At 40.9% G+C, this 27,492-nt stretch overlaps 1 protein-coding gene across 1 annotated transcript in view; it reads right to left on the bottom strand.

Annotated features, from left to right (window-relative positions):
• Window positions 1–17,488, bottom strand: part of PLCE1 (phospholipase C epsilon 1) — a 275,357-nt gene extending 257,869 nt beyond the window's left edge. The window contains exon 1 of the mRNA XM_082673434.1: window positions 15,960–17,488. Coding sequence (XP_082529560.1) covers window positions 15,960–17,162 — 1,203 coding nt within the window. The 5' untranslated portion in view covers window positions 17,163–17,488. The remainder of the gene's footprint in view (window positions 1–15,959) is intronic.
• Between the last annotated feature and the right edge of the window lie 10,004 nt (window positions 17,489–27,492).

Here is a 27,492-nt window from a genome sequence, read left to right as displayed (position 1 = left end):
GCAAATGAACTACAGCAACATAGAACAGTATAAATGCAACTGAGAAATATAATGTTGTTTTTAAAAGTCTCAAAAGATTACACATAGGCATGCCTTCATGTAAAGTTCAAAACAATGGAAATTTAAAATGCATAGCTTTTTTATCAAGGTGAAATTCATATAACATACAATTAACTAACCATTTTAAAGTGTACAATTCAGTGGCATTTAGTAAAAATGTATAGTTCTTAAGAATACATGTAGATGCAACAACATTGTATAAAAAGAAAAGTAAGGGAATAATGGAAAGGATTGAGGATAATAGTACTTGGGTTGGGGGGAAAGGGGATAGGCAGAGGCATGAGAGGGCCAAAAGAGGGTACACAGGGTATTTCAAGGCCCTAGCTTTACTTTCGGCTGATAAACTTATTTTTTTATTTATTATTTTTTTTTGAAAGGAAAAAATAAAAATGTCTTTATTTGTGATGACATGATTTTCAAGGTAGAAAATCTCCCAAAACTGACCCCCCAATAAGGAAAAGTGAGTGTAATAGAAAGGATGCAGGATACAAGGTTAATATACAAAAGTCAAATGCTTCCTATATATGAGCAAGGAACAGTTGGAATTTGAAATTTTAAAAAATACCATTTACAATATACCTCAAAAATTAAATACTTAGCTATAAGTATAAAATATATACATGACCTATATGTGGAAAACTACAAAACGCCAACAAAAAATCAAAGAAGATCTAAATAAATGGAGATATATTCCATGTTCATGGACAAGGAGACAACACTGTTAAGATGTCAGTTCTTCCAACTTGATCTGTAGATTCAGGACAATCCCAATCAAAATCTCAGTAAGCTGTTTTGTAGAACTCAGGAAACTGATTCTACAGTATATATGGAAAGGAAAAGGGCTTTTAACAGCCAACACAATACAGGCATACCTTGAAGATATTACAGATATGATTCCAGACTGCTGCAATAAAGTGAATATCATAATAAAGCGAGTTACACAAATTTCTTGGTTTCCCAGTGCATATAAAAGTTATATGGTATTGGGCTTTCCTGGTGGCTCAGTGGTTAAGAATCCACCTGCCAATGCAGGGAACACGGGTTCGAGCCCTGGTCCAGGAAGATCCCACATGCTGCGGGGCAACTAAGCCCATGCCACAGCTACTGAGTCTGCGCTCTAGAGCTCGCGAGCCACAACTACTGAGCCTGCGTGCTACAACTACTGAAGCCCATGTGCCTAGAGCCCGTGCTCCTCAGCAAGAGAAGCCACCACAATGAGAAGCCCGTGCACCACAACGAAGAGTAGGCCCCACTCGCCGCAACTAGAGAAAGCCAGTGCACACCAACGAAGACCCAATGCAACCAAAAATAAATAAATGAAATAAATAAATTTTTAAAAAAAGTTATATGGTATTTGTCCAAATGATTTCAACATTTACACTATACTGTAGTTTATTAACTGTGCAATACCATTATGTATAGAAAACAAATGCATGCACATACCTCAGTTAAAAAATTCTTTATTGCTAAACAATGCTAACCATCATCTAGTCAGCTGATAAGTTTATGACTCTTATTTCATTATTGAAAATGGCCAACTACAAAAACAAACACATAAACAAACTGGTCCTCTGCCTCCTCACATCAACAGGTGTTGTCAAAAACTTTTTGCAAAGTATAGAAGCTAATTTTACATCACTTTAAGTTTTAGGTGAAGTAATGTCTTTGGGGGAAAAATCACTAAGGCAAAATGGCAGAAGGCCTCTGAAATCAACGTTATATTTGGAATAAGTCACATGGACTCCTGCAAGTGAGAAAGGTGGTCAGTCTTCCTGTGATGGAATATTTTGCTTTCTCACTGCTGGAAGATGAGCAATCCCAACACCTAGCAGGGCTCAGCAGATATCCCACTTCCTCCAGGAAGTCTTCTCAGGCTACACAAATCTTCCTCCCACTCTTACAGCAGACACTAGACCCCACAATTTAGAGTTATTTCGTCAGGCTCCCTAGAGAAAAATCTCTATTTATGGGGAGATAACACAGAGTTTTGGTTAAAAATTGAGGCTTGAGAAACAACAACAATAGTGCCAGGTACTGTCTAAATGCTTTAAAATTAAGAACATTAAATAAAGACACAGACCTACTGGAGAATGGACTTGAGGATATGGTGAGGGGGAAGGGTGAGCTGTGACAGGGCGAGAGAGAGGCATGGACATATATACACTAACAAACGTAAGGTAGATAGCTAGTGGGAAGCAGCTGCATGGCACAGGGATATCGACTCGGTGCTTTGTGACCGCCTGGAGGGGTGGGATAGGGAGGGTGGGAGGAAGGGAGACGCAAGAGGGAAGAGATAAGGGAACATATGTGTATGTATAACTGATTCACTTTGTTATAAAGCAGAAACTAACACACCATTGTAAACCAATTATACCCCAATAAAGATGTTAAAAAAAAAAAGAACATTATCATTAACATATGTTATCATTTAACATATAATGACTTATTAATTTTTACAACCCAAAGAAGTAGGTCAAACTATTATCCCCACTTTAGAGATGAGGGAACAGAGGCACAGAGAGGTTAAATAACTTTCATTAGGTCACAGAGCTAGTAAGTATAGAGTCAGAATTTTAACCCAGGCACTCTAGCTCCTGAGCTCACTTAACCACTGTGGAGGCTTAAGCCTTCAGTAACTTAACTGACATAATACAGTCAATTCAGCCCCATACCTATGGGTCAGAAATAGTGTTTGGCTTCTGACACAGGGGAGAAGAGTTGGCTTGAGAGCCTGGCTTTGAAATCAATGCCTGACCAGACCTGGGCAAGGCCTCTGCCTTTCTTTGAGCCTCAGTTTCCTTTTCTGTAAAATGAAAGGTTGGACTTGATGGTCTCCACGGCCCTTCCAGTGCTAACGTTTTATGAGTCTGGGATTCCTGGCTGGATTCCTTGCAGCTCAGGCCATACTAGCTCTTCCTAGGCCAGGTCTGGCCCCTCCCGCTGGGCTCAGTGTCTCACAGTTGGCGCTGCTTCCCATAAATAAGAGAAAAAGAACAAGGGGGAAATATCCTCCTGAGAGACTGGGAGGGATCCCACGGCTGTTCTGGATGCTTTGAAGAACTTACAGTCATTAACCAGAGAGAGCTACCTGCCAAGTGAAGGATGGAAAGAACTGGACTAAGGGGAGAAATGAACTCACAAAACTTGGCTACATTCAAACTAAAAGGGCATCTCTGAATACTTAAAGCACTGACAATGTTACTGCAACAAGATGAGCCAGTTTCTTAAAGAACTGAAGACAGAATAAGCCGTGAAACCTGGAATAGACCAGAGAACACAGGAAAAACCTGATAAATTATGCACCAACCAAAGTTGTTTACAATCTGGGAAAATGGTGCAATAAATGAAAGATAGCACAGACATATTGGCCTCTACCATTCCACCATAAACTCTTCTAGGCCAGGTGCTGTACCAGGAATCTATGCATCCCAGGAACCCTAAACCCTAGGTTCAGAATCAGCTGACATTAACAGACCACCTACTATGTGACAGGCTGTTTCACACATTTTTATCCTATTTTAGAGATGAGAAGACAGTCTTTAGAGATCCAGTTTCTAGTTCTGTGTCTTCCACCATTAGCTATGTGAACCTGGTTAAATAGCTTCACCTGTCTAGGGGCTTGGCTACTTTATCTATAAAATGAGGAGCTGAATAAAGTTATAAAAGGTGGGCCTTGGGCTTCCCTGGTGGCACAGTGGTTGAGAGTCCGCCTGCCGATGCAGGGGACACGGGTTCGTGCCCCGGTCCGGGAAGATACCACATGCCGCGGAGTGGCTGGGCCCGTGAGCCATGGCCACTGAGCCTGTGCGTCCGGAGCCTGTGCTCCGCAACAGGAGAGGCCACAACAGTGAGAGGCCCGTGTACGGCAAAAAAAAAAAAAAAAAAAAAAAAAAGATGGGCCTTCCAGCTCAAGAATTCTGTAGTTCATAAAGTTACCAAATACTTATTTTATATTCACCTAGAAAAGCATTCACACTGGACCAATTTAATTTGTTTATATTTCAGACCATTGGAACTCAACAGATTGCACCATGCTGAGCACATAATGTATGAATCTAAGAGAAAAAACAATTGTAGCTTTGGGCTTCAGTAGCTCTTCTGATTCTCTTCCACGTGGTACTACCCAGGGTCATCACATATGGTTGAGAGTGTTGCACCCTGTATAAGGGCACCTGGCCAAGAGGGATGAAGAAGATGGGGCCAAATTTCAATCTGCCCTCTGGCATGAGCTTTGTGCTCATGAGGTTGAGTCCAAACCAAAGGTGCGTTATGGGTTTGTGGGCGCCTCTGAACTATCCATCAATGCTGAAGGGAAGCTGTGAGCCAGACTGTGAAACAACGGCCAAGTTTGCATTGAAGTTGTTTTATATGCAGGACTTGTAATTTTACCTTTGCTCAAAACATTGTCAGACACCTCGTTTCACCTCTGGTCAGTTTATAAGACCCTCAATAAAACCAATCCTATCTTTCATAGTCACACATCAATACTGACCCAAACCACCATTAACCAGGATGCTTGAATGGACTGTTTTGAAAATTTCAATCCAAGCTCAAAGGATTAAGACATTTTGCATAATGGCAGCATGAACGGAAAACAGAGAGAGCCTTTTGAGATGATTCCTTAGAAAAAGAAAACCCTTATTTAGCTGCACATGTCCTGGTGTTTAAAATAAATCTATTTAATTACCTCACACTCACAAATCATGGCAACTACCAAATACTTGCCAAAATACAGAAAAACAAAAACTTTGGGAAAAATACTTGCTGGATCCCCATTCTGGGTTTCTAATGTGTTATCTTTACATGTGGACAATTCTTTGCCACCATTATCAAGTCATTCATTTTGAGGCTCCTGATTTTTCTAGCAACAAATTAGATTTGTACTAGTTCACTCACAATGCTTTTCCTTTACGTTGTGATCCATAACTACCAAGTCTAATCATTCTGGATTTCCTGGGTCAGTCTCAATTTCAAATATTCTGCCCTTCTCTCCTCTCGATAAAAAGTTCCCAGCTTTTTATTTGGAAAATATGGTTGCTACAATAATGGCATTACCCTCACAAACTATCAGTCATGCCAGTCCCACCATCATCACGGTGCCCATATTTGGTTTGTGGCCATCAGAAGAAGAACTGGCTGGTCCATCCAGGGCCTGAGACCATTTTCATGGCCTAATTGAAAAGAAAAATAATGCATTTGCTACCAAACAAGTTTTGGATTCACCGATTTAGAACTCAAATGAACTTTCCCCTTGTTCTGGAAGAGAGTCTTTCAAGGCTAAGAAATTACTATTTGATGGAAGGGTACACAATCTGGAAAAACTGAAGTCATGTGGCTTTCCCACTGCCAAACTCCTACATGCTGGCTCTCGAGACACATCCACACTCACTATTAAAGTTTCACCATTTATAATTTGGTGCTAAATCTTTCTGAAGCTAGGCTACTCAGCATGGTCTACTGAAAAAATTGATTCCTTATTCTATCAAAACATAGGGATAAGACCAACTAGGTGTCGGTGATAAAAGTTACCCAGTCTCAAGTTGAAGATGACGTTATTAAAACTAGGCTGGCACCATGAAAGGGAAACCAAAGGTCGGATTTCGGCAAGCAGGTTCCACACTCTATGCTTGCAGCATGTCTGAAAGGATACAGCTGATTCTGGTTTTGTTTTGCTGCATCTGCAGTAGTTTTTGAGTCCCTTTTTCTCCAGGTACCTCACTCTGAATCCTCAGAGCATGGAGTAATAAAAGTTGTAACTGGGGGGAGATTTCATAACGTTGGCCAAGCACTTGAATACACAACCAACTCATTTTTTTTCTCCAGCCCCACAACCTTGTGAAGTAGGTGAAAACTTCATTTTAATGGTGTGATTATGGAAAGAAATGTTACTGAGTAATGTTTTTCATACTCAGGTCAGTTGCTCAGAATCTTTGAAGGGTCAGAGAAAACTTGAAATTAAAATGGAAAAATACTGAATTATGTTCCCACTAGTTTTGGTTATTTCAGTGTGATCATGAATAAGCTATAGATTCTGAGTCAGATGTGTGCAGTTTGCTTTGGACTTTGTTCTTGCTTACTTACTTATAAAACTTTTAAAATGTCCTTCTAAATTACAGCAATTCAGTAAAAAATTCAAACCTTCGGGCTTGGTTTCTTCCCCCTTGCAGGCTGAGTCATAAAAAATAAATCTTAGCCATTTCAATAGCCAACACGCCCCTCACATTAAGAATTGGTATTGTTCCCCATGTCTCCCATTTCATCCAAAGGTCACACCCAACTCACATCTGAAGAAAGAAACAGCTCAAGGATTCATCCAGCTCAACATTTGCACATTTAATAAGAGAGCAGAACCTCTGCCAAGTTACCGGGGTGAGTTACATCAGAATCTTCCAGGGAAACTTCTGAGGAGCTGTTATGAGCATGGGTTATGGAGGTAGGCAGACCTGGGTTCAAGTCCTGACACTGTGTGAGCTTGGTCCCGTTACTTATCACGAGCATGAAATGAGGATGTTCATAATATCAGACTCGTAGACAGTTGCTGTCTACGAGAGGGAAAAGAGCAAAGACATCTGGGAAGCCCAGGGCCTGGCACCCTGTGAGAGCCCACTAAGTGCTTGCTGATGTACTGCTCCAGGCATTTCAGTGCTTAGCCAGTGATGAAGGAGAATCTCTCCTCTGTCCTGCCATTACTCCAAGTGTTTGAGTGACAAGTTTCTCTCCAAATCAAACCTCCAGGAGGTAGTTCTGGGTGAGGCAGAACACTCACCCCAAAATCCATGGCTGGGACTTAAATCAGCAAGTCATAGCCTGCTGGGGTTTTTAACAGGAAACATTAAGTTAATATCTGCAAATCATATACACAGTGTCTGACACGAAGTAGGCAATGAGTCCATGCCTGTCCTCAATTTCCTTTATACCCAAAGGAATTAAAATCCCAGGTCCTAAAGTGACTTGCTTAAGGTCACACAACCAGTTAATAGTAGAGCTGGAACTGGTACTTAGGTCTTTTTTGGGGGTGGGAAGGTGCTACCTCAGGTCTATTATTGAGAGTATTAAGGGGTCAGATGGTTTGAAGGAACTGGCCAAACACCTCCCAAACGCCAACAATGATCTCCTCAACTAACAAACATGGCATGCTGTGCCCATCGCTTTACCACCAACATCATCCCTGACCGTGACTGAGAAACAGAAGCTAGATCCCCTCTGGTCCATGACGGAAATCTGCCTGTACGGACTGGGGGTTGTGAAGGGCAGGGACAGAGCTCCTGGGTCTTGACAGGAGGGGGCTTTCTTTCCTCCCTGGCCCATTGCGGATAACAGCAGAATCAGGTGTTCCCTTATAAACACAAAACATTTGGAAACTTTCTCAAAGGTCTTTACAGCCAGTTGAAATGGTGGGCCAGGAACAAGGAGGTCCAAACATGTCCCTTCTTTATCTTTTTGGCAAAATCTGTGGAGGTGACAAGCATGGATCTCTGGGTTCACAGGACTGAAAAAGATCCTTTTGAATATCAATGGAAAATTCTGATTCTGTCCTAGGCACTGCACTAAGGAACTGGTTCCAAGCTCTGAGGGCCAGGGGAAGGATAGCTAACAAGCTTGCACTGGGTCTGGGGAAGGAGAGAAGACACCGTAAGTGGGTGGAAACCGCCTTTATTCATTTATAATTCAGCGAGTCATTCAAGAAATACGTATTGAGTACTGACTGTCAGAGAAACTCTGTACTGGGATCCGTGGTAGGGGGAGGGGACTGGTAGTAAAGACCATGGAGAGAATGTGAAATCTAAGCTCAGGAAGAAAGGATGGGCAGGAATTCGCCAGGTAGAAAGGGGTGTTCTAAGCCAGGGGAAGGCAAACTTGCTGTAGAGGACCAGATAATAAATATTGTAGTCTTTGCAGGCCATACAGTCTGGATTGCAGCTACTCAACTCTGCTGTTACAGGGAGAAATCAGCTGTAAACAACACATAAAGGAACAGGTGTGACTGTGTTCCAATAACTTCCATTGGTGAAGAGTAAAATTTGAATTTCTTATAACTTTCACATGTTATGAAATATTATTATTCTTGTGATTTTTTTGAACCCTTTAAAAATGAGGAACCAGGGCTTCCCTGGTGGCACAGTGGTTGAGAGTCCGCCTGCCGATGCAGGGGACGTGGGTTTGTGCCCCGGTGCGGGAAGATCCCACGTGCCGCAGAGTGGCTGGGCCCGTGAGCCATGGCCGCTGAGCCTGTGTGTCCGGAGCCTGTGCTCCGTAACGGGAGAGCTCACAACAGCGAGAGGTCCGCGTACCGCAAGAAAAAATAAAATAAAATAAAATAAAAATAAAAATGAGGAACCATTCTTAACTTATATTTTAAGAATATCTGTATTAAGGTATATGGGTGTTTAGTCAAGGCCATTCCTGAACTAAGAAGATAATATGCATTTCTAAAGCAAAGATACTCTTAGACCCTCATACCCAGGGTTGGAACTAGGGTGAGACAAGTAAGCTGCCTAGGGCTCAAAATTTAAGGAGGCGCTCACTGATAAGTACAGGGTTGGCACTTGCAAGACCCTGCCTCCTTAAATTTTGCACCCTAGGCACCTGCTTGTCTCAGCCCAGGCCTGGCCCTGCTGCACCTGTGCATGATGGAGCATGTTACTATGAAGTGGTGACATCCTCCTCAATGCCTCCCTGTGATGCACAAGTTTGCAGGAGACAATCTGGTTCCCAGCCACTGCTCTGTGGAGCAGAATTTGGATAATTAGAAAAACGACCTATATGCATGATAAAAAGCTTGGGCAGAAGAGGAAGGAGAAACTAAGCAGACTGGAGTTTGGAGAGAATTGTGGGGAGAAGGAAGATAGAAAGTTTTACTTGAAAGTTGTTGCTGGTCGGGTAGTGTAAGAAAGACTAAGAATGAGATCAATATCCAAAGGAAAGGTTTAACAAGATTCACTGTGCATTAAAATTGGAAGCCTTCTTTGCTGCCCTCTTGACTTCCATTCATTATATCTATACCTATACATGTATCTAGCTATATATTGCAAATCACAATCTGATAATGGACTTATATCCAAAATACATAAAGAATTCAATAATTAAAAAAATATTTTTTTAAATGGGCACAGGATTTGAATAGGCATTTCTCCAAAGATGCATACATGGTCAACAAGCACATGAAAAGATGTTCAACATCACTGGCCATCAGGAAAATGCAAATCAAAACCACAATGAGATATCATTTCATACCCCCCAGGATGGCTATAAGCAAAAAGATGGACACTAAGAAATGTTGGTCAGAACGTGGAGGAATTAGAACGCTTGCACATTGCTGGTGGGAATGTAAAAAGCTGCAGCTGCTTTGGAAAAAGGTCTGGCAGTTCCTCAAAAAGCTAAGCACAATTATATGACCCAGCAATTCCACTCCTAGGTATATACTCAAGAAAATATATGTCTACACGAAAACCTGTACACGAAAGTTCACAGCCAAAAAGCAGAAAAAAAAACAATGTCCAGCAACTGACGAATGGATAAAGAAAATGTGGTATATTCATACAATGGAATATCATTCAGCAGAAAAAACTCACATAGTACTAATACATGCTATGAACTTGGAACCCTGAAAATATTACGCTCAGTGAAAGAAGCCAGTCACAAAAGACTACATACTATATGAGTCCATTCATATGAAGGTCCAGAATAGGGAAATCTATAGACATGGAAAGTAGATTAGTGGATGCTTAGGGCTGGGGGAGGGGGGAAGGGATGGAGAGAATGGAGGGTGATAGCTAAAGGGTACGGGGGTTTTTTCTGAGGTGATAAAAATGTTCTAAAATTGTGGAGATGATTGCATACATATGTGAATATACCCCAAACCACTGGATTATATACTTTAAATAGGTAAACTGTATGCTATGTGAATTGTATCTCAATAAAGCCATTTTAAAAAGGAAAAAAAAATCAAAGCATTTCTCCTTCCCTCCAAGGAGGTCTATTGGGTTTCAACGTATGGGCTCTCCTTGAAGATCATTGTGTCCTTGTGTTGCTAAAGGCAGAGGTGGTTTTCTGCTGAGTTCTTTCTGAGGATTTGAGGGGTGATGGCCTGAATGAGAGGGAAGGGGTTGGGGTTCAAGGGCTGAGTGATGGGGTTAGGGATTTGGATAACTGAGCTCTGTTAAGACGCTTGTTTAACCTGAGGCTCTGAATGTATCCAGGCCCGCTGCTGCAACAAAAAACTACTGCATGGGGCTCTTCAGGGTCAGAAAATGACCCTAGCACCATTGTCCGAGAAGAGGTTTTCAGGGAAGATCCTGCCTGAGCCGTGAGTTAGTCTAGTCGTGGAGGGTCAGGGGACGGTCACCACCCCCTCCCCCCACTGCCAAAAATGCTTCAGTCCTTGAGTGTTGAATCCGCATCACTCCAGGAGGCCTATAAGCCCTAAGGGGACTGCTGTACTTGAGTCAGCTCCCGGGGGAGGTAGGGAGGGGCGGTGGGGGGGGAAGAGGGCCACTTCATCACTCATGACTATGGGGAAGTCATTCTATGGGCAGCCTGAGTTCATCCTGTGTAAAAACTGCACAGTGTGGGTTAGATCAGGCCTCCATCTGATGCTCTTAACTTTGCCCACGGGTTCTGATTCTTTTCAGGCCACATTTTAACCACAGCCCATTTCCAGGGATGGGGCAGGCCTCTCCAGCTGCTAATTCTCATTATGCAGGACATCTGGGGAAAAGGAAGAAAACGAAAAACATCCTAATCTGATTGTCTCCCAAAGCTAACATAAGAATAACAGTTTATAGCAAAACTTAAAAAAAAAAAAAAAGAGTAACAGTGGCCATGAATACATTCACCTTAAACTACGGCCCAGGGTCAGTGTTTTTCATTCCTTTTTTTTTTGTTTCTCTTTTATTGCCAAATCCTAGCCAAAGAGCTGGTGTGACTACCGAGATGTGGAAGTAAATTCATTCTAAACGGCCCCAATGCAGCTAATAAGTGAAAGCTGTCCTATTGACAGCCCATCACATTTTCCACTGATGCACTAGATGTGACTAAACTGCACAGGGGCTGGCCGGGAACTGGATTCCCTTTCACTGTGCTCAGCAGGAAGGGGCCAGCATCGTCCTATACCCATGTCATGACCCTGACATAACCCTTAGTAATGGAAGAGGAGGCCTGGCATGTCCCCAAGCACAGGCTTTCAGCTTACCTGGGCACCCTGTGAAATTTTAATTATTTCAAGGTCCAACTGTACCCAAGTTGCAGGGAGACCAAATTTCCAGATAAGAAAACAAGACATGTTGCTATTTCACCTGCCATCTATTACAACACTGGACAGCAGGGCTCAATGGATATTTGATCATCCATAACAGTTACAACTTAGAAGATGAATTTATTATCGGTTGGTCCCTTTACACATAATAGAGAAAATAAAGAATCCAGGACATATGTGCTGACAAAGGCATTTATGTTAAACACGCGAATATTTTTCACTGCCTCTTAAGTTTAATTTTCTCTGCTAGAGAACAGAATAAAATGTGAAGGAGAAAGACACATTTTAGAAGGCAGAAAGCAGAACAGGGAATAGCAACATAGAAGCTGGTTTTTAATTTAGTTTTCCTAGTCTGATTTCTAAAATGTAAAACTTCATTTTTTCTATTTTGTTGTATATATTCTTTCACGGTAAATCCTCTTGTGGATCAAGGCAGGGAAACAAATGAAGCAATAAAACAGGACCTGGTGGGCTGTCTGCCCTGCCACCTTCACATTCTCCATGTTCCATCATTCAGGGCACGGAGAACTAGGTTACATGAGTGATTCCAGCAGACGCAGGATCCTCCTGTACTTCATATTCAGAATAACTCTAGGTACTTAAAACTCCCCAAAATTCGGGCAAGGGGAGAATTTTTTTTTAAAGGAAAAGCACCTTTAACCAACATTTAACCTGGAGACTTTAGCCACTTGCCAAAATATGCCGTCTTGTTGAGCCAATAAACTGAAAGCAGGCAAGGGGGGTTGTAACTGAATAAGGGGTAGGTTTTAATTTTTTACAGGCAGGAGGAGGAAGATACCAATATGGTTAGTCAGTCAGCAAGCATTAATCCTCATTAATGTCTCCCATTCAAATCCATTCTTCCCTGCACAGCTGTGCAAACATAAATTAATTGGGTCATCTTGACGAAGGCATACAAGAAAAAAATTTTTAATGTGAGGCAAAGGAACTAATTGGACAAATAACACATACTCTAAACGTGTGGGAGGGATTAAGCAAGCTACCACATCATAGATGGAAGGACATACCTTCAAATGCATACCACGGTAAACATCCCTGTGCGAGAAGGCACCAAAGAGTAGAAGGAGGTGGGGACAGTTCATGACAAAGCGCAAGATAACAGCCCCGGGCGAGAAGAGGGGCCAGGCACCGTGCAGAGGACTTTATGGTAGCATTTCATTTAATCCCCCAAGAACCATTATTCCCAGTTTACCTTTAAGGCAATTAGGGACAAGGAGGTTAAACAACTTGCCCAAGGTCACATGGCCAGTAGGTGTTGGAGTCAAAGTCACAATTTCAATTCAGGGCGACTGACTCCAGAGACCATGATTGTAAGCATGGCATTGTCCTGTTTTCTTAATACTTGGCATCATGCTTGCACTATGGAGAGTATACAAAAGGTAGGGCCATTTCTTGACCTTAATAAACTTACAATCTGATTGGAGAGCTAGGACGGACACATGAAATAATCGAAGAACAGGAACAGGAGAATAACCTTGGGGGTCTGCAGTTTTTTTAGGTGGAGGATGGAATTTACAGGAGCAGGGGGAAAGGGGCTATAATTCATCTGTGCAACTTTTGAGAAGGATTTCCACCAGACTCAAACTAAAGAATGAGATGCAGAGACAATATGATACTTCAGAAAATACTGATTCATTCCTGCCATGTTTGAGTGTTCAAAAAAGGCTCTCCCTTTCAGAAATTACCCTTAAGAAAGGATAGGAGAATAAGCAACAATGTCATACTTGTATAGCACAAGGAACTATATTCAGTATCTTTAATGGAAAAGAATATGAAAAATAATATATATATATAAATAAAACAATCACTTTGCTGTGCACCAGAAACGAACACAACATTGTAAATTAACTACAAAAAAAAAGAAAGAACGAACAAATGAATGAACAGGAGGACAATTGGCCCATCCCCCAGCTTCATCTTTGGGGTTAATAAAAATGGCCACAGCCTCCAGGAAGCCCAGACAGAGAGAAGGAGAGAGAAGTTCCTGAGGTTTACTCTGCAGGAGGTGTGGCAGGCTCTCCCAGCCTCCAGAGACTAAGAAGCAGGAAAAAGATGATTTGCATCATCTCTTTGGTTCTTTTCTTTGGAAATTACCCATCCCAAGGCCTCTGACAGACAGAAAGGGACAGGTTTGAGCTAGGGACCAGTGAACATTCTCAGAAGAAGTGGCAGGGCTCCAGAAACTGGAGGAATGAATAAAGGCATGCCAAAAATTATTCTGAAATTGACATCAGATTCATGACCCTCATGACTGTATAAGTGTGTGGGGAACTCTGATAATGGTTTCAAGCCATCTACTTCCATTTACTTTGCTGTATTTAAATTTCTGTTGTGTTCTTAATGTTCAATTTCAAGTGTACATGGATTTTAAAATCAATGCATTTTTAAGTGGGTTGACATGTTGCCATCAGCAGCAGTTTCATGGTCAGCACTGGACAAGTCACCATAGTGCAGGCAGGACACACATGCCTGGAATGAGCTTTTTTCTCCTGGGTGGACAAAATTCTGTCAGAAGAGCTGGGGAGCATGTGGGTAGCTCACACCAACTCTTGACTCAGGTTTCATGAGGAACCAGATGAAGATTCAAAACCAAATCCCTTGACACTTGCCGGGTTGAACTGCCCATCAAATGTACAGAGAGAAGGGCCTGCAAGCTGTCACTTTTCAGGCAGGTTCCCAGGGCAGCCCTGACACTCCTGAGAACCAGAGCCGGGTCAGGGAATTTAGGGCAGAGCAAATATTCCCGAAATGTCCTGACCAAAAAGCAAAAAGCTCAGTTTAAGCTCCTGGTCAGTGGTTCTCAACTCCATAGAATCATAGAACCACCAGGGGAACTTAGAGAAATTATTCATGCTGTGCCCTACCCCAGTGATTCTGATTCAGAGGATCTGGGGTGGAGCTTGGACATTGATTCTAACACATAACCAGGGTCAGAGCCACCGTGTAGAACACGAGAAGTCTGAGATACTATGAGCATTAGTAAGTGGGGCTACTCAATCAACATACTGTGAAAAGAACAGAATTCTTTTGTTCCTTTGAAAACTTAATCTAAATTTTATATCTTTCTTGATCTCGAGAAACTAAGAGTGTGAGTTGCCTGGATTACAGGTCCTAGTTATACCACTTACTAGCTAAGTGACTGTGGGCAAGGTACAGAATTTCCTTGAGACTCCGTTTTCTTAGCAATACAATGGGGTTAATAATCAGACCATAACAGAAGGTAGTTGAGATGACCGCATGAAATCAAGTATGTAAGTTATTTGGCCCAATGCCTGGCACATGTAAAATGCACAATAAACATTAGCTCCCATGGTTGATGATGATTAAAATAAAAATATACTAGTCATATTTCAATAAAAGGGATGTTCTAGACCAGGTTTTATTTACTGGGCCAGGTTTTAAGGAACTGTGTAAAACTGAAATGCAAGAGTTATAGAAAGGGCTCTTCCATGAAGATCAGTTGAAGGAAGTAGGGCTATTTAGCCAGAGAAGGGAAAAACCGAGATGATACATGGTGCTGGCTTCCGATGCAAGGATCAGGTCCAAGAGTGGGCAGCTAATTGTGTGCATTTCTAAAGCAGGAATCTTAACTTAAACAGGGGGAACTGTGGATAGAACTCAGAGAGCCCAGAAAGTTGGATGAAAAAGAATTTTTTTATTAATCTCAAATAGAAATGTAGAATTTCCTTCAATTATGAATGTAAGCAACAAACTTCAGTAATACTGGCAGTACCTGTGCTTTTTGCCACCAACAGAAACCACAGATATTTCCATATATTATAGTCACGGAAGAGACCTAAAATAGTATTTACAATTAGGGTGACCAACTGCCCTGGTTTGCCCAAGACTGAGTGGCTTCCCAGAACATGGGACTTGCAGTGCTAAAACTGGGAAAGCCCCAGGTAAACCATTCCCTACTAACATTCATCACTACTTTGAAACTATGATTGTTATCACATTGCTAGATGCCATTATTGCATTATGCCATTACGGTACTCTGCTATATTACAATTTCAAAATTATCTTGATAAACGTATATCCACATAACCTGTGTCTTTTATGATCCTTTGTACTTCGTTTGATGCATTTAAAAGTGCTCTTCTCAGTTTAAAGACTTTACCAAATTGCCAAAAGGACCTATGGCATAAAAAGGGTGAAGGGGGAAGAAACTGGGAGCATTGGCTAGAAAACGGAGGAAAACAGATTTAAGTTCCTTTAGGCCTTGCAACCTAAGAGCACACAATGAGCTACATGGCAGAAGAGGACAGAAGCATCTATCTCCAAAGGACACAACTAGACAATCAGTTGAGGGAGCCCGTTTCCCACTCTCAGTTGTCTCCATCTTATAATCCTGTGTACGGTAACCAGGGGCTCTCCCTAATTTCTCCTATCCTGATGACATATGTATGTGTATTTTGTTACTTATATTGTTGTGGCATTAACACAATCTTGATAGCTATCAATTCCAGTATCTGTTAGGTCTACTAGTTTCCAAAAATTACAAATGCTTCCTCTAAGAGTCATTTGCCAGAACTGAAAATTTCCCATGAATTAAGACAACGGAGATTTGGATTTTTAAAAACTCAACTTTAAAGAATTGATCAAAAGAAACTTTAACTCTTACCGGATACCACTGGGATTCTGACGGACATTGGCCCCCATCTTGCCTCGTCACCACTGTTGACAGCCGTTCCATGACTCTCCCACAAGGCAGTAAGAGACCGTTTCTCTTCCGATCAACGTGACTCCAAGCCCCCAGCCCAATGTGACCGGAAGGCAGAGTTCTCACAATTGCCCTTGTCCCAGTGTATACAGATTTCTTTACTTCCCTGTCATTTTTACAAAATCTCCTCACTAGCCAAGTGGACCGCTCCTTCTTGCTTTTGAATAAATCTTCTGCATCTTCACAATTATCAGGGAAGTCCTCAAAATGGCTCAGAAAGGTCTTGGCAGGTGGACTGTCCATAAAATCCTCCCCGCAAAAGCTGTCACTTGAACATACTACATCGGCCTTCGGGCAAGAGCCTTCAAAGCACAAGTATTTGTCATTCAAGGGGTCACAAGGATCATACTGCAGCTGCCTATTCTTACTGTCACAGTTACTTGCCAATTCCATCAGTTTACAAGTATACGCCATGTAATTGTTCTTTTGTTCCCCACCAACAGCAGGTAGTACACAGTTTCCACAATCATCCAAAATCAAGTTATCCGATAGGGGACAGAAAGTGTCTGACATTCTTCTGTCAACTTCATACTGAAAGTGAAATACCGCCATGTTGCTGTCAGGGTGTGCCCTGCCCGTCTCTAAGATGGCTGATTGAGCTCCTAATGGACTAATAATGCCCGCGGGAGGTCCGTCTATTTCCAGTCGAATTCCAGGGAACACCTTTCTTTCCAGTGAAGACGGGATTCCAGTTTCCAAACACAGGCCTTCCTCTGTGGTAGAATCACACGTTTCATAAAACTGGCTCTGAGGAAGGCCACATTGATGGTTTTTCAGTATGTTGTTGCAGTTAACGTTAAGGTTTTTCACAGAGTCTGGTATGCTTTTCTCCCAGCACTCTTCATTACTGTTCTCATCACTCGTTATTTTCTCCCTTGCTACTGAGAGAATCTGGGGCAAGTTGCTTCCAGAAGGTTCTTCTGTAAGTTTGGTCAGTTGTGAGATGGTATGAGAAGTCTCCCCGCTCTGCCCGACAGGATGCGTCTTTGGAACACTGATGTCCGAGACCTTATCGTTACTTTCATCTACAGCCGACTGAGCAGATATCACTTTTCGCTGAGTCACAGGTCTGAGGACAGAAGCTGCCATTTCTTCAGAAGTCATCGTGACCAATGAGCAGGCTTTAGCTACCGCTGTTTCTCCCCGTTTGTGATCATGTCAAAATGTTAATAAAACTATGGGTTATTAAAATAATCTCAGGTGTATAAGCCCTCTGAGAAACAAAGTGACAATTCCTTCATTTAGGTGCATTAAGAGCCACATAAATTTCCCCAGTTATCACTTCCTACCATGTGCAGTATGCTCTTCGAGATCAAGGTTTTAAGGCGGTAGATCAATTTTCTTTCTTTGGTCATTTGAAGCAATTCTTTCGAAGACTTTTATTCGACATTGCATTCTGTAACCTCTGATTCATCACTGGCTTACAATGATTTAAAAATCCAGTTCGAATGTATCCTGTGAGAAAAAGGGATAATGTCAAACACTGTGGCACTAAACAGATTTTCAAACATGAACTCATAATTCTAAGCTAAGGCAAACTACGAATCCATTTTGAGTAAGGAGTTTTGCAATCAGAAGTTGGTATCATTTTTCTGATTCAGTATTTCAGAACTTCTGTTTCCAGTCAGAATGGAGTAACAGAGACCAGATTTATCTTCCTTCCTTAAACAACTGAAAAAAAATCAGAAAAAAATAATGAAATAATGGTTTTCAGATATTGAACAACAGGCAACATAGAACAATGATCCCTGAAAGAAGAAAAAAACAAATAAGGTGAGCTCTATAAATGCCCGAGCTTATAGCTTAAGAGTTTTTAGGCTACCGGGGAGGGAGGTGGGACCCAGATGAAACCCAACAGTGTGTCTAATTTAAAGAGAAGTAGTTGAGAATTCAAAGAGGCCAAGGAAGTTAGAGAAAGAAGACACATGAAGTAGAGAGGAGCAAAGATAAGGATGATAGCAGGCTTCTCATAGAAACAATGCAAGCCAGAAGACAGTGGAGTAAACCTTTAAAGTACTGGGGGGGAAAAAAAAAAAAATATATATATATATATATATATACACACTGCCTACTTAGACTTCTATACTCAGCAAAAATCTTTTGAAAACAAAAATGAAATAAGGACTTTTTAGACATATAACGCTGGAAGAATTCATCACTAGCAAACTTACATATAAGAAATGGTAAAAGAAGTCCTTTAGGCAGAAGGAAAATGATACCTGATAGAAATCTGAATCTATAAAAAGAAATAAAGAGTATGAAAAATGTTAAATATGTGGATAAATACAATTTTTTCTTACTTTTTAAATAACTTAAGATAACTGACCATTTAAAGCAAAAATAGTAACAAGGTTTTGTGGAGTTACTGACAAATGCAGAAGTGAAATATATGACAATAATAGCACAAAGGTCAAGAGAGAGGAAATGGAAATATATTGTTATAAGATTATTTTCTACATGAATCGGGATAACATTACTTAAAGTCAGGTTGTCATAAGCTAAAGATGTATACTATAAGCCCCAGTGCAACCACTTTAAGAAAAAAAATATAGGAAATAAGTAAAGATATTAGAATCTTAAAATTTTTTTCAAATAATAAAAAAGAAGGCAGAAAAAAGGAAAAGGTGAACAAAGAACAGATGCAACAAATGGGAGACAAATGATAGATTTAAACCTTTCAAAGAGCATCTTTGGGCAGTGTTTCTAATTTTTTCCCATAAAGTATATACATTTTTAACTCCCTCTGTTTCATTTGAATAAATTATTCAGTTGAATGTCAACTGACATAAACATTTTCAATTTGTGAAAGACATTATTTAAAAAAATAATTTAGCCTATTTTATTCTCCAAATTATTGAACCCTGCTCTCTGCTGGGAACCGTGTAATGGGCTAGAAAGCCAGGACCTGCTTGCAAGTCTATTAAGGAGAGAGAATTGAACAGATTTCAGTCCAATGTGGCAAGTGCAATTATAAAGGATATTCAAGGCACTCTGGGCCCATAGGGTGCCCATCACAAGTATACTGTTCCTTTATAGGTAAAGCTGTTCTTCCCAAGGCAACTGATGGCATTCAGGCTCTGCTGTCAACAGCAGATTCGCCCTGTCTTTGCTCTTTGCTACACAGATGTCCCTCTTCTCCTTGCTTCCTCCTTTTCTGCTCTTCCCTTCTTCTCTTACATATATGCCTCCTCAAGCAAGGACAGTCACAAACTCTCACCTGCTTTCAGCACATGCAGGTCTTCACAACTACCCTGAAGATCAGAGGACACCCTATCGATCATATACATCACAAGGAACAAACCAACCCACCCAGAGCAGCAACGTCCTAATACAACATCCTAACCCTTTCCACCTTTTGTGTCTTCCTTCCAACTTGGTTTCTTTTTTATTTTCTTTGGAAAATGCCTCTCTTATTTTTGTAGATATATGCTCAGTATAAAACAATTCAAACGATGCAGAAAAACACACACATTTTTTTTTACCTTAACACAAATTCCACCACCCAGAGATAACCATGATTAATACTATGAGGAACCTCCTTCCAGAATGCTCCCTATGTATTAACATACAGAGGTATAAGTATATAATTACACAAATACCAGATCATACTGTACATGCTGTTTTATACCTGCTTTTAAAAATTCAAAACATGAACAACTTTTCATGTCAAGAACTATACTGAATACTTTAATGGCTTACGGCACCAGCTTTCAATATCTTTGCTCCATTTTTTAGAGGAATGTAATTTTTCAAGCCAAAGTCTTCAGATTGACAGTTCATCCATCCTTTCTAACCCATGAGGAAGGTAATTCAAGGTAGGTGCTGCTTAAGTCCTGTTCTAAGCATTTTATAATTCTTATCTCATGTAATTCTCACTCAACTCTACCAGATAGTGTGATGGTTTTAAAATATGTCCACAAATTCTGTGATACTCTTCCTTTCAAAATGTGGGGACTGGTTCCCCTTTCCTTGAATGTGGGCTCTACTTAGTGATGTCCTTCTAACACAGACAATGTCATGGAAGTAACAGTGTATGACTTCTGAGAATAGCTCATAAAAGTCATCGGAGTTCCTTCTTGGCTCTTCCTCTCTTGCTTTCTCTGGGGGATATCAGCTACCATGTCATAAGGAGAGTTCCCTGTGGCAAGAACTGAAGCCTCCTGCCAACGGCTACTTGAGTGAGCCACCTTGGAAAGTGATCCTCCAACCTCAGTCAAGGCTCCACATGAAGGCAGCCTTACTCGACTTCTTGACTGTAACCTCACCAGTGACCCAGAGCCAGAAGCACTCACCAGAGCCCTTTCCAAATCCCTGACCCACAGAAACTGTGAGATAATAAATGTTCATTGTTTTGAGGCATTAAGTTTTGGGGATAATTCGTTGCACAGCAATAAGTAACTAATATAGATGAGTTCCATCATTATCCACGTGTGAGAGATTAAAAACCCAAGCAGAGAAAAGCTAAGTCACTTGCCAAAGATCACACGGCTGGAAAATGGTGAAGTCAGGATTCAAATCCAAGAAGCCTGACTCTAGAACCTACGCTCTTCTCCATAGTTATGCTGCTTTCTTTGCTATCTAGTCTAAAACCCCACAGGTTTGAATTTCTGATGTCCCCTGGCTACAGAGATCGATGGCTCCTGGGAGAATCCTCTTTTATTTGCGTTTGTCTCTGGAAGAGGCTGAGGTTTCTGTTTTGCCTCCAGGTGTAACCAGGACTGAGCAACATCCCAGGAAAATGACTCCCTGGAGCACTGACTTGGCTCCAGCTCACGTCATTCCTTTATTCGACAAATATTTATTGAGTACAAAATTAAACGAGGCAAGGATGTGCCCCTGATTTCCTTACAAGTTAATGCTTCATCGGTTAAGATACAGTGCAAATAAGGTGATGATGATCTGGGTTAACACAGAGGAAGAGCATCTAAATCAGATGGTGGGCACAAGGTGGGAGTGACTGCAGGAAGTATTTCTTGGAAAAGATGATGACCGAGCTGAGGTATGAAAGACAAAACGGAGTTAGCTAGAAAAGAGGTGTACGGACTTTTACGAGAAGAGCAATTGTGGACTCTCCTAGAGAGAAACAGAAAGACACTGCCGCCTGGCAATTCCGGCAAATATTTTAACCACTTTGCAGTTTGATTTCCTCTCCTGTAAAATTGAAATAAAATCACCTACTCCATAAAACTGTGAAGGAAATGTTCTGAAAACCAAAAGTTCAGTGCAAATGTTTGTTATTCTATGCCTTGTAAATGTCTTGATGAGAGAAGATGACCAGAGTTTAGCAACTCTGTTGTATTTGTGACATGGTGTTGAATTACTTTTGCCAGATTCACACATTCCACTCCTCAGGTCCAGTCAAATTTGAATTTCTATTCTATAACTGGGATTGACTCCCTGAATCTCAGCTGCATGACCACAGCTGGTTATATGATCAATCTCGAACTGCCCTTACCACATCTATAACATTGGAGTGAAACATACATGTTGCAAATGTCAGCAGTGCCTGGCCCATCAGTAAATGTTAATTTTCTACCTATCTCCTCTAGGTTGTCTTTGAGGGAAGTTGGGTTTGGTTAGAGTTATAGTTAGCATTAGACTGTTAACTGAAGAAAAGCTGAAGTCCGAATGAAGATCAGAGTCTAACAGATTTGAAAAAGAAAGGGATGGAAAAAAGGATTCTTCATTTCTTAATGTGCACAGGTATGTGGGGAAGATTGGAGAAGGGCCAGCCTGGGAGAGGTCAAACAATATGTGAGTTAAGAATATGGCAGAACAAGAGAAGACTTGTCAAGGTAGCGTTTCCAAGCTAGAGATGAATTGGGATAGATAATGTGTCAAGGGAAATGACTGGCCAGGAAGTAAAGTTATGGAGACGCAGGGGGTGCTAGAAATCCTAGCCAATCCTAGCTAGAAATCCTAGCCAAATCTTGTAGTAAGACAAGAAAAAGAAATGAAAGGTATAAGAAGAATCAGGAGTGTCACAGAGTAAGTTTTCAGCTTCAGAGTAGGGGAATATCAGTCATAAATAACCTTGTTGGTAAGTTTCCATGGGCTAAATCAGGGGGCTAGCAAACTATAGCACCAGGCCAAAATCTGGCCTGCTATCTGTTTTTGTAAACAAAATTTTATAGGGACACAGTCATGGCCATTCATTTATATAATGTCCACGGCTACTTTCACATTACAGTGGTAGAGTTGAGAAATTGTGACAGAGACCATGTGACCTGCAAAGCCAGAAATATTTACCATCTAGCCCTTTACAGAAAAAGTTTGTCAAACTACACACTAAATAAATGAGTTAACAAAATGCCTGTTTAGAGCCAGAAAACTAAGCGTGAGGCTTATTAGCCATTTTCATGTATTTAAAGAACTGAGATGAGGAAAAAGGCTTGTTTCATAGTTTCAAAAGGTAAGATCAGGGCCAAAACAAATGAATTATTGGGGAGGCATGCTTTGGCTTAGTTTGATAAATAATTCCCTAACTTTTAGAGCTGTTCCACAAAGGACAGGCTATCTTGGACAGCAGTCTTCTCCTCATTGTTGATAGAAAGATTTAAACAGGAGAGGTATGATGTCCAGCATAGTAGGTATTCAATGTCTGTTGAACAAATAATAGAGTGAATGAATGACTGCCTATAATGTTTAATTATAAAAACAATGGCTAATACTTATTAAGCATGTATTGTATGTCAGGCATGTTCTAAGCACAGTGTACGTATTATCTCATTTCATCTTCATCTTTTTTTTTTTTAACATCTTTATTGGGGTATAATTGCTTTACAATGGTGTGTTAGTTTCTGCTTTATAACAAAGTGAATCAGTCATACATAAACATATGTTCCCATATGTCTTCCCTCTTGCGTCTCCCTCCCTCCCACCCTCCCTATCCCACCCCTCCAGGCTGTCACAAAGCACCGAGCCAATATCCCTGTGCCATGCGGCTGCTTCCCACTAGCTATCTACCTTACTACGTTTGTTAGTGTGTATATGCCCATGACTCTCTCTCGCCCTGTCACAGCTCACCCTTCTCCCTCCCCATAAACTCAAGTCCGTTCTCTAGGAGGTCTGCGTCTTTATTCCTGCTTTACCCCTAAGTTCTTCATGACATTTTTTTTCTTAACATCTTCATCTTTTATCTCATAAAATTATCAGTAGGGTGACAGAGACTTGCTAATTGTCCCCCCAAATCTGTTCTCATTTTCCTCAATAATAGAACTTCTGAATTTTAGTGAAATTTAGTGGCCATCCCTTTATTAGCCTCCCCTACAGCTAGATGTAGTAATACAAGTAAGTTAGTGCTAATTAGATATAAGCAAAATGGTTTGCTACTTATGGACAGTGTCCTTGAAGGGAGAGAGTGTGCCCTTCTCTTCCTCCTCTTTCTCCCTTCTGCTGGCTGCAGGGAAGGCATGATGGCTGGAGCTAAAGCAGCCATATCAGACTGTGAGGTAAACATGAGAATAGATGCCTTGCATAGCAAAGAAACAAGATAGAAGCCACTGTGCCTGTTTCCTAGATTTGGAAGAGAGAAAAATAAAATGCTATCTTCTTTAAGCTACCACTATTTTAGGTTTTAGGCATCCAGATCTGTTCCTAACTAATAAAGGTGAGTACTATTGTCGTCCCCATTTTATGAATGAGGCTCAGAGTATTTGAGTCACTTATGTAAGAGTACAGAGGAGTGTAACAAGGAAGCTATATAGAAAATTCCTGCATTGGAGGGAAAGTTATAGTCCCTAATTCCTACTACATCTCCAAGTTTATGCTCTTAAACCAGACGGAATGCTTTGCGTCATACAAAATAGTAAAATTAGAAAAATATTAAATACAAGCATATTGTCTTTTCTAACTGTAGGTGTTGGAAGGAGGTGGAGTATGACAACAACAACAAAAACTAATCTACTAGACAACTGTCAATTATTTATTAAGCACCTGTTATATTCCACAGGGCTCAGAAAGCAAGATGGCCAAGGACCAGGGGATCAGTAAAGCTCTGATGGAGGGAGATTTGAGCTGGAACTTTACAAAGAGGTAGCAATTATTTTTATCCATATTCGGGTAGAATGAGCATTGTAAAGAAAGTTGAAGAAAATATAATGCATAACCGTGAATTCATCTGAAGCTCGTAGGAGAACATTTCAACTAATCAAAGAAACTGAAAATTGCTCAGTAATTTCACCATCATGGAAGAGAAATACTAGGGTAACCATCAAAGTTGGTAACAGAATAGTTCTATTTGCATCTTAACTTACAGGATTTTATAGAGTCCCTTTGAGTATCATGTGTATGACAGACAAACAACCATGCCACAGTTATTTACTTACGCATGCTCTTCTCCAAAGTCCACTCAGCAAAGAGATTAAAGAAAATATTATGTCTGCACAACCCTTTCCTCCCTTTCTCCCAACCACAGGCACGTGGAGTGCACGGTTGTAGGTGTTTGCACACACCCACACCCAAACTGCATGATATGAGTCAGTCTTCACTCTTTCTTCTCCGGTGAATGTCTGCTGTTCCAGCCTCTCCTGACCTCCTTTCTCTGAACTATGATGACAGAAATTCCTTAAGTCACAAAGAAACAAAGATTTTAAAACACTCCCAAAAGGCACTGGTGTACCCATCTAGATTATTTTCCAAGACCCCAACGACTTAACCCTTTGTGACTTCTACTCTCTTTATTAGAAAAGTTTCAGAGTTTGATGCTAGACTTATGACCCAGAAAACTCAGAGAGACCTTAATCTTTCTACTCTGTGTACACTGGATATCAGGAGTTGATTTGATAGGTAGATGAGAAAGTTACACAAATAAATATTTTTGAATGAATACATTGATAGGGCTGCCGATACAGTAACATGGAGGATCACAAAAAAAGTTTGTCTATGCAGGTTAATTCTCAATTGTAAAACTCCCAAGGAAAGGAAATCCTCACTGTAAATACAGTCTCCAGTCAGCTTGCAAACTGCCCCTTCTCTCCCTATTGCTCTCCCAGAAATACGGGGATACAGACATTAGTAGAATGTAACTTTAAGCCAAGGGCGGAGGCAAATAGGATTATGGTGTTGACACTCACAGGACGTATGCACACAGAGATTCATGTTTTTGATAAGATGATGAGAAGAGAGAAAAGTGGGCAGTAGAAGATGGTATTTGACCCTCCATGATTCAGTCCCAATCGATTTTTTCCAGTTTCATCTCTGACCAATACCCTCAAGGAAAAGATATCCTGTCACACTGTTCTTTTTGCCCTTTATTGAACTAACCTAGCACTTGATGCCTCTTGCATTTCCCTTGCTACTGTCTTCTAACTTAACTAAGACTCCATCACCCAGCTTAAACAGCATCTCCTCTCTATAGCTCTCTCTGATGCTCACTTGTCAGCATTAATTGCTCTCATCTGTGTTTCCCATAGTTCTTCCCACATCTCACCATAACATGTCACGGCACACTATATTGTAGTTATTGATAATGTAGGACCCCTGCATGGACTGAGAGCTTTTTAAAAACAAAGACCTTGCATCTTCAAACTTAAGGAGTTTTATAGAGACCCTGCACCCCACATTCCTGGCTTATACCTAGGCATATACTTGGTCTCAAAAGGCATTTGACTCTCTCCTTCCTTTCCACGGCTATTTGAGCCCAATCCTTGCCCCTTATAACCCATTAGAACTTAAGAGATTCCAGTCTCCCAAATTCTAACCTCTTCCTCTTTCAATTCATCCCATACAATTTTTAGAAAAATCTTCCCCAAACACTATTCTCATCCTTTCATCCACATCAGTTGAGAAGGAACAGAGCATCACATTATTTAGTGTGGTAAATCCAAACCTTAACCCAATCCTCAAGAATATCATCAATCTGGGACTTCCCTGGTGGTGCAGTGGTTAAGAATCCGCCTGCCAATGCAGGGGACACGGGTTCAATCCCAGGTTCAGGAAGATCCCACATGCGGTGGAACAACTAAGCCCGCGAGCCACAACTACTGAGCCCACGTGCTGCAACTACTGAAGCCTGCACACCTAGAGCCCGCTCACCGTGACGAAGAGTAGCCCCCGCTCTCCGCAACTAGTGCTCTCCGCGCACAGCAACAAAGTCCAATGCAGCCAAAAATAAATTTGAAAAATTAAAATAAAAAAAAGAATATCATCAATCTGCAAGGACTTTGTTTTGGATTGGTTTTAATAAATATATCAATTTGGAGAAAGATAACATCCTAACCATACTGAGGCTTCTAATCCATAAACATGATGTAGCTAACTCGTACTAGTGCTTCTCTCTCCACATATATATGAATATATGTAGGTATATGTATAAACACATCTCTGTATAGATATACATATCTTCTCTTTTTTGCTGTTTCATAACTATTTTATTGTGATTTAAAAGCTTTGCCCAAAACAATATCTGATTTCCTCAGAGAAAATATTTAAGTTGAAATACCTTTGTATTAAAACTAGATTAGATGTCATGGACATCTAATAGTATTTTAAAAATAAAATACTGGGAGCAAGATGTGCCTTAGAATTAAATTGGTTTTATTGTTTTTAAGTAGAATAATGCCTGCATGTTTACTGTTTTTATGAATGTGACATATTGTGTGATAGCTAGGCCTAGCAGCTCTCTCATGGTGAGTGATACTTATATAAGAGCAACCTAAAAAAAGAAAACTCTGTAGATCCTGGGGGAAAGAGGGACTCTTCTTGACTATTTTCTGCATGTCATAGATGGAAGAGCTGCTGCAGGGCCAGGCTGCTTTCACAGTGTGTGTGTCACTTGCAGAACGTCACACAGCTGAACTGTGTGTGCTCGCAGGAGGCAGAGGACAGCAGGTGTGTAAAGTGGCCATGCTGTGTAGAGGCAGGGCCAACCACACAGCCCTCTGGAGTCTCAGGGAAGAGCAAGCCATGCATGGCATTGTTGTCTGAATGTGAACTCTTAATAGATTATTAACATAAAGTATTTTCTTATAATCCTCAAGAATTTTTGGCTCATCTGGAACCTTTCATGAAGGTTAGTGGAGGGCTACCAAGGCAGCTAGAACTGAGAAGCCACAATCCTGGACGGCAGGGAAGCCCAGAGAAGAAAGTCTGACATTTGCTTCTACCTTGTCCTACAATGAATTTGCTGCTTTGAAAATGATGGTTGACTCTCTACAAAACAGAAACAGACTCACAGACATAGGGAACAGACGTGTGGTTGCCAAAGGGGAGGGGGGGTGGGGGAGGGATGGACTGGGAGTTTGGGGTTAGTAGATGCCAACTATTCCATATAGAGTGGATAAACAACAAGGTCCTACTGTACAGCACAGAGAACTATATTCAATATCTTGGGATAAACCATAATGGAAAAGAACATAAAAAAGAATGTATATACGTGTATAACTGAGTCACTTTGTTGTGCAGCAGAAATTAACACAACATTGTAAATCAACTA

Source organism: Grampus griseus (assembly GCF_964374135.1).
Source record: "Grampus griseus genome assembly, chromosome: 16".
Lineage (NCBI taxonomy): Eukaryota > Metazoa > Chordata > Mammalia > Artiodactyla > Delphinidae > Grampus > Grampus griseus.
Note: the sequence above shows the minus strand (reverse complement) of the source record. Positions and strands in the feature narration are given on the sequence as shown.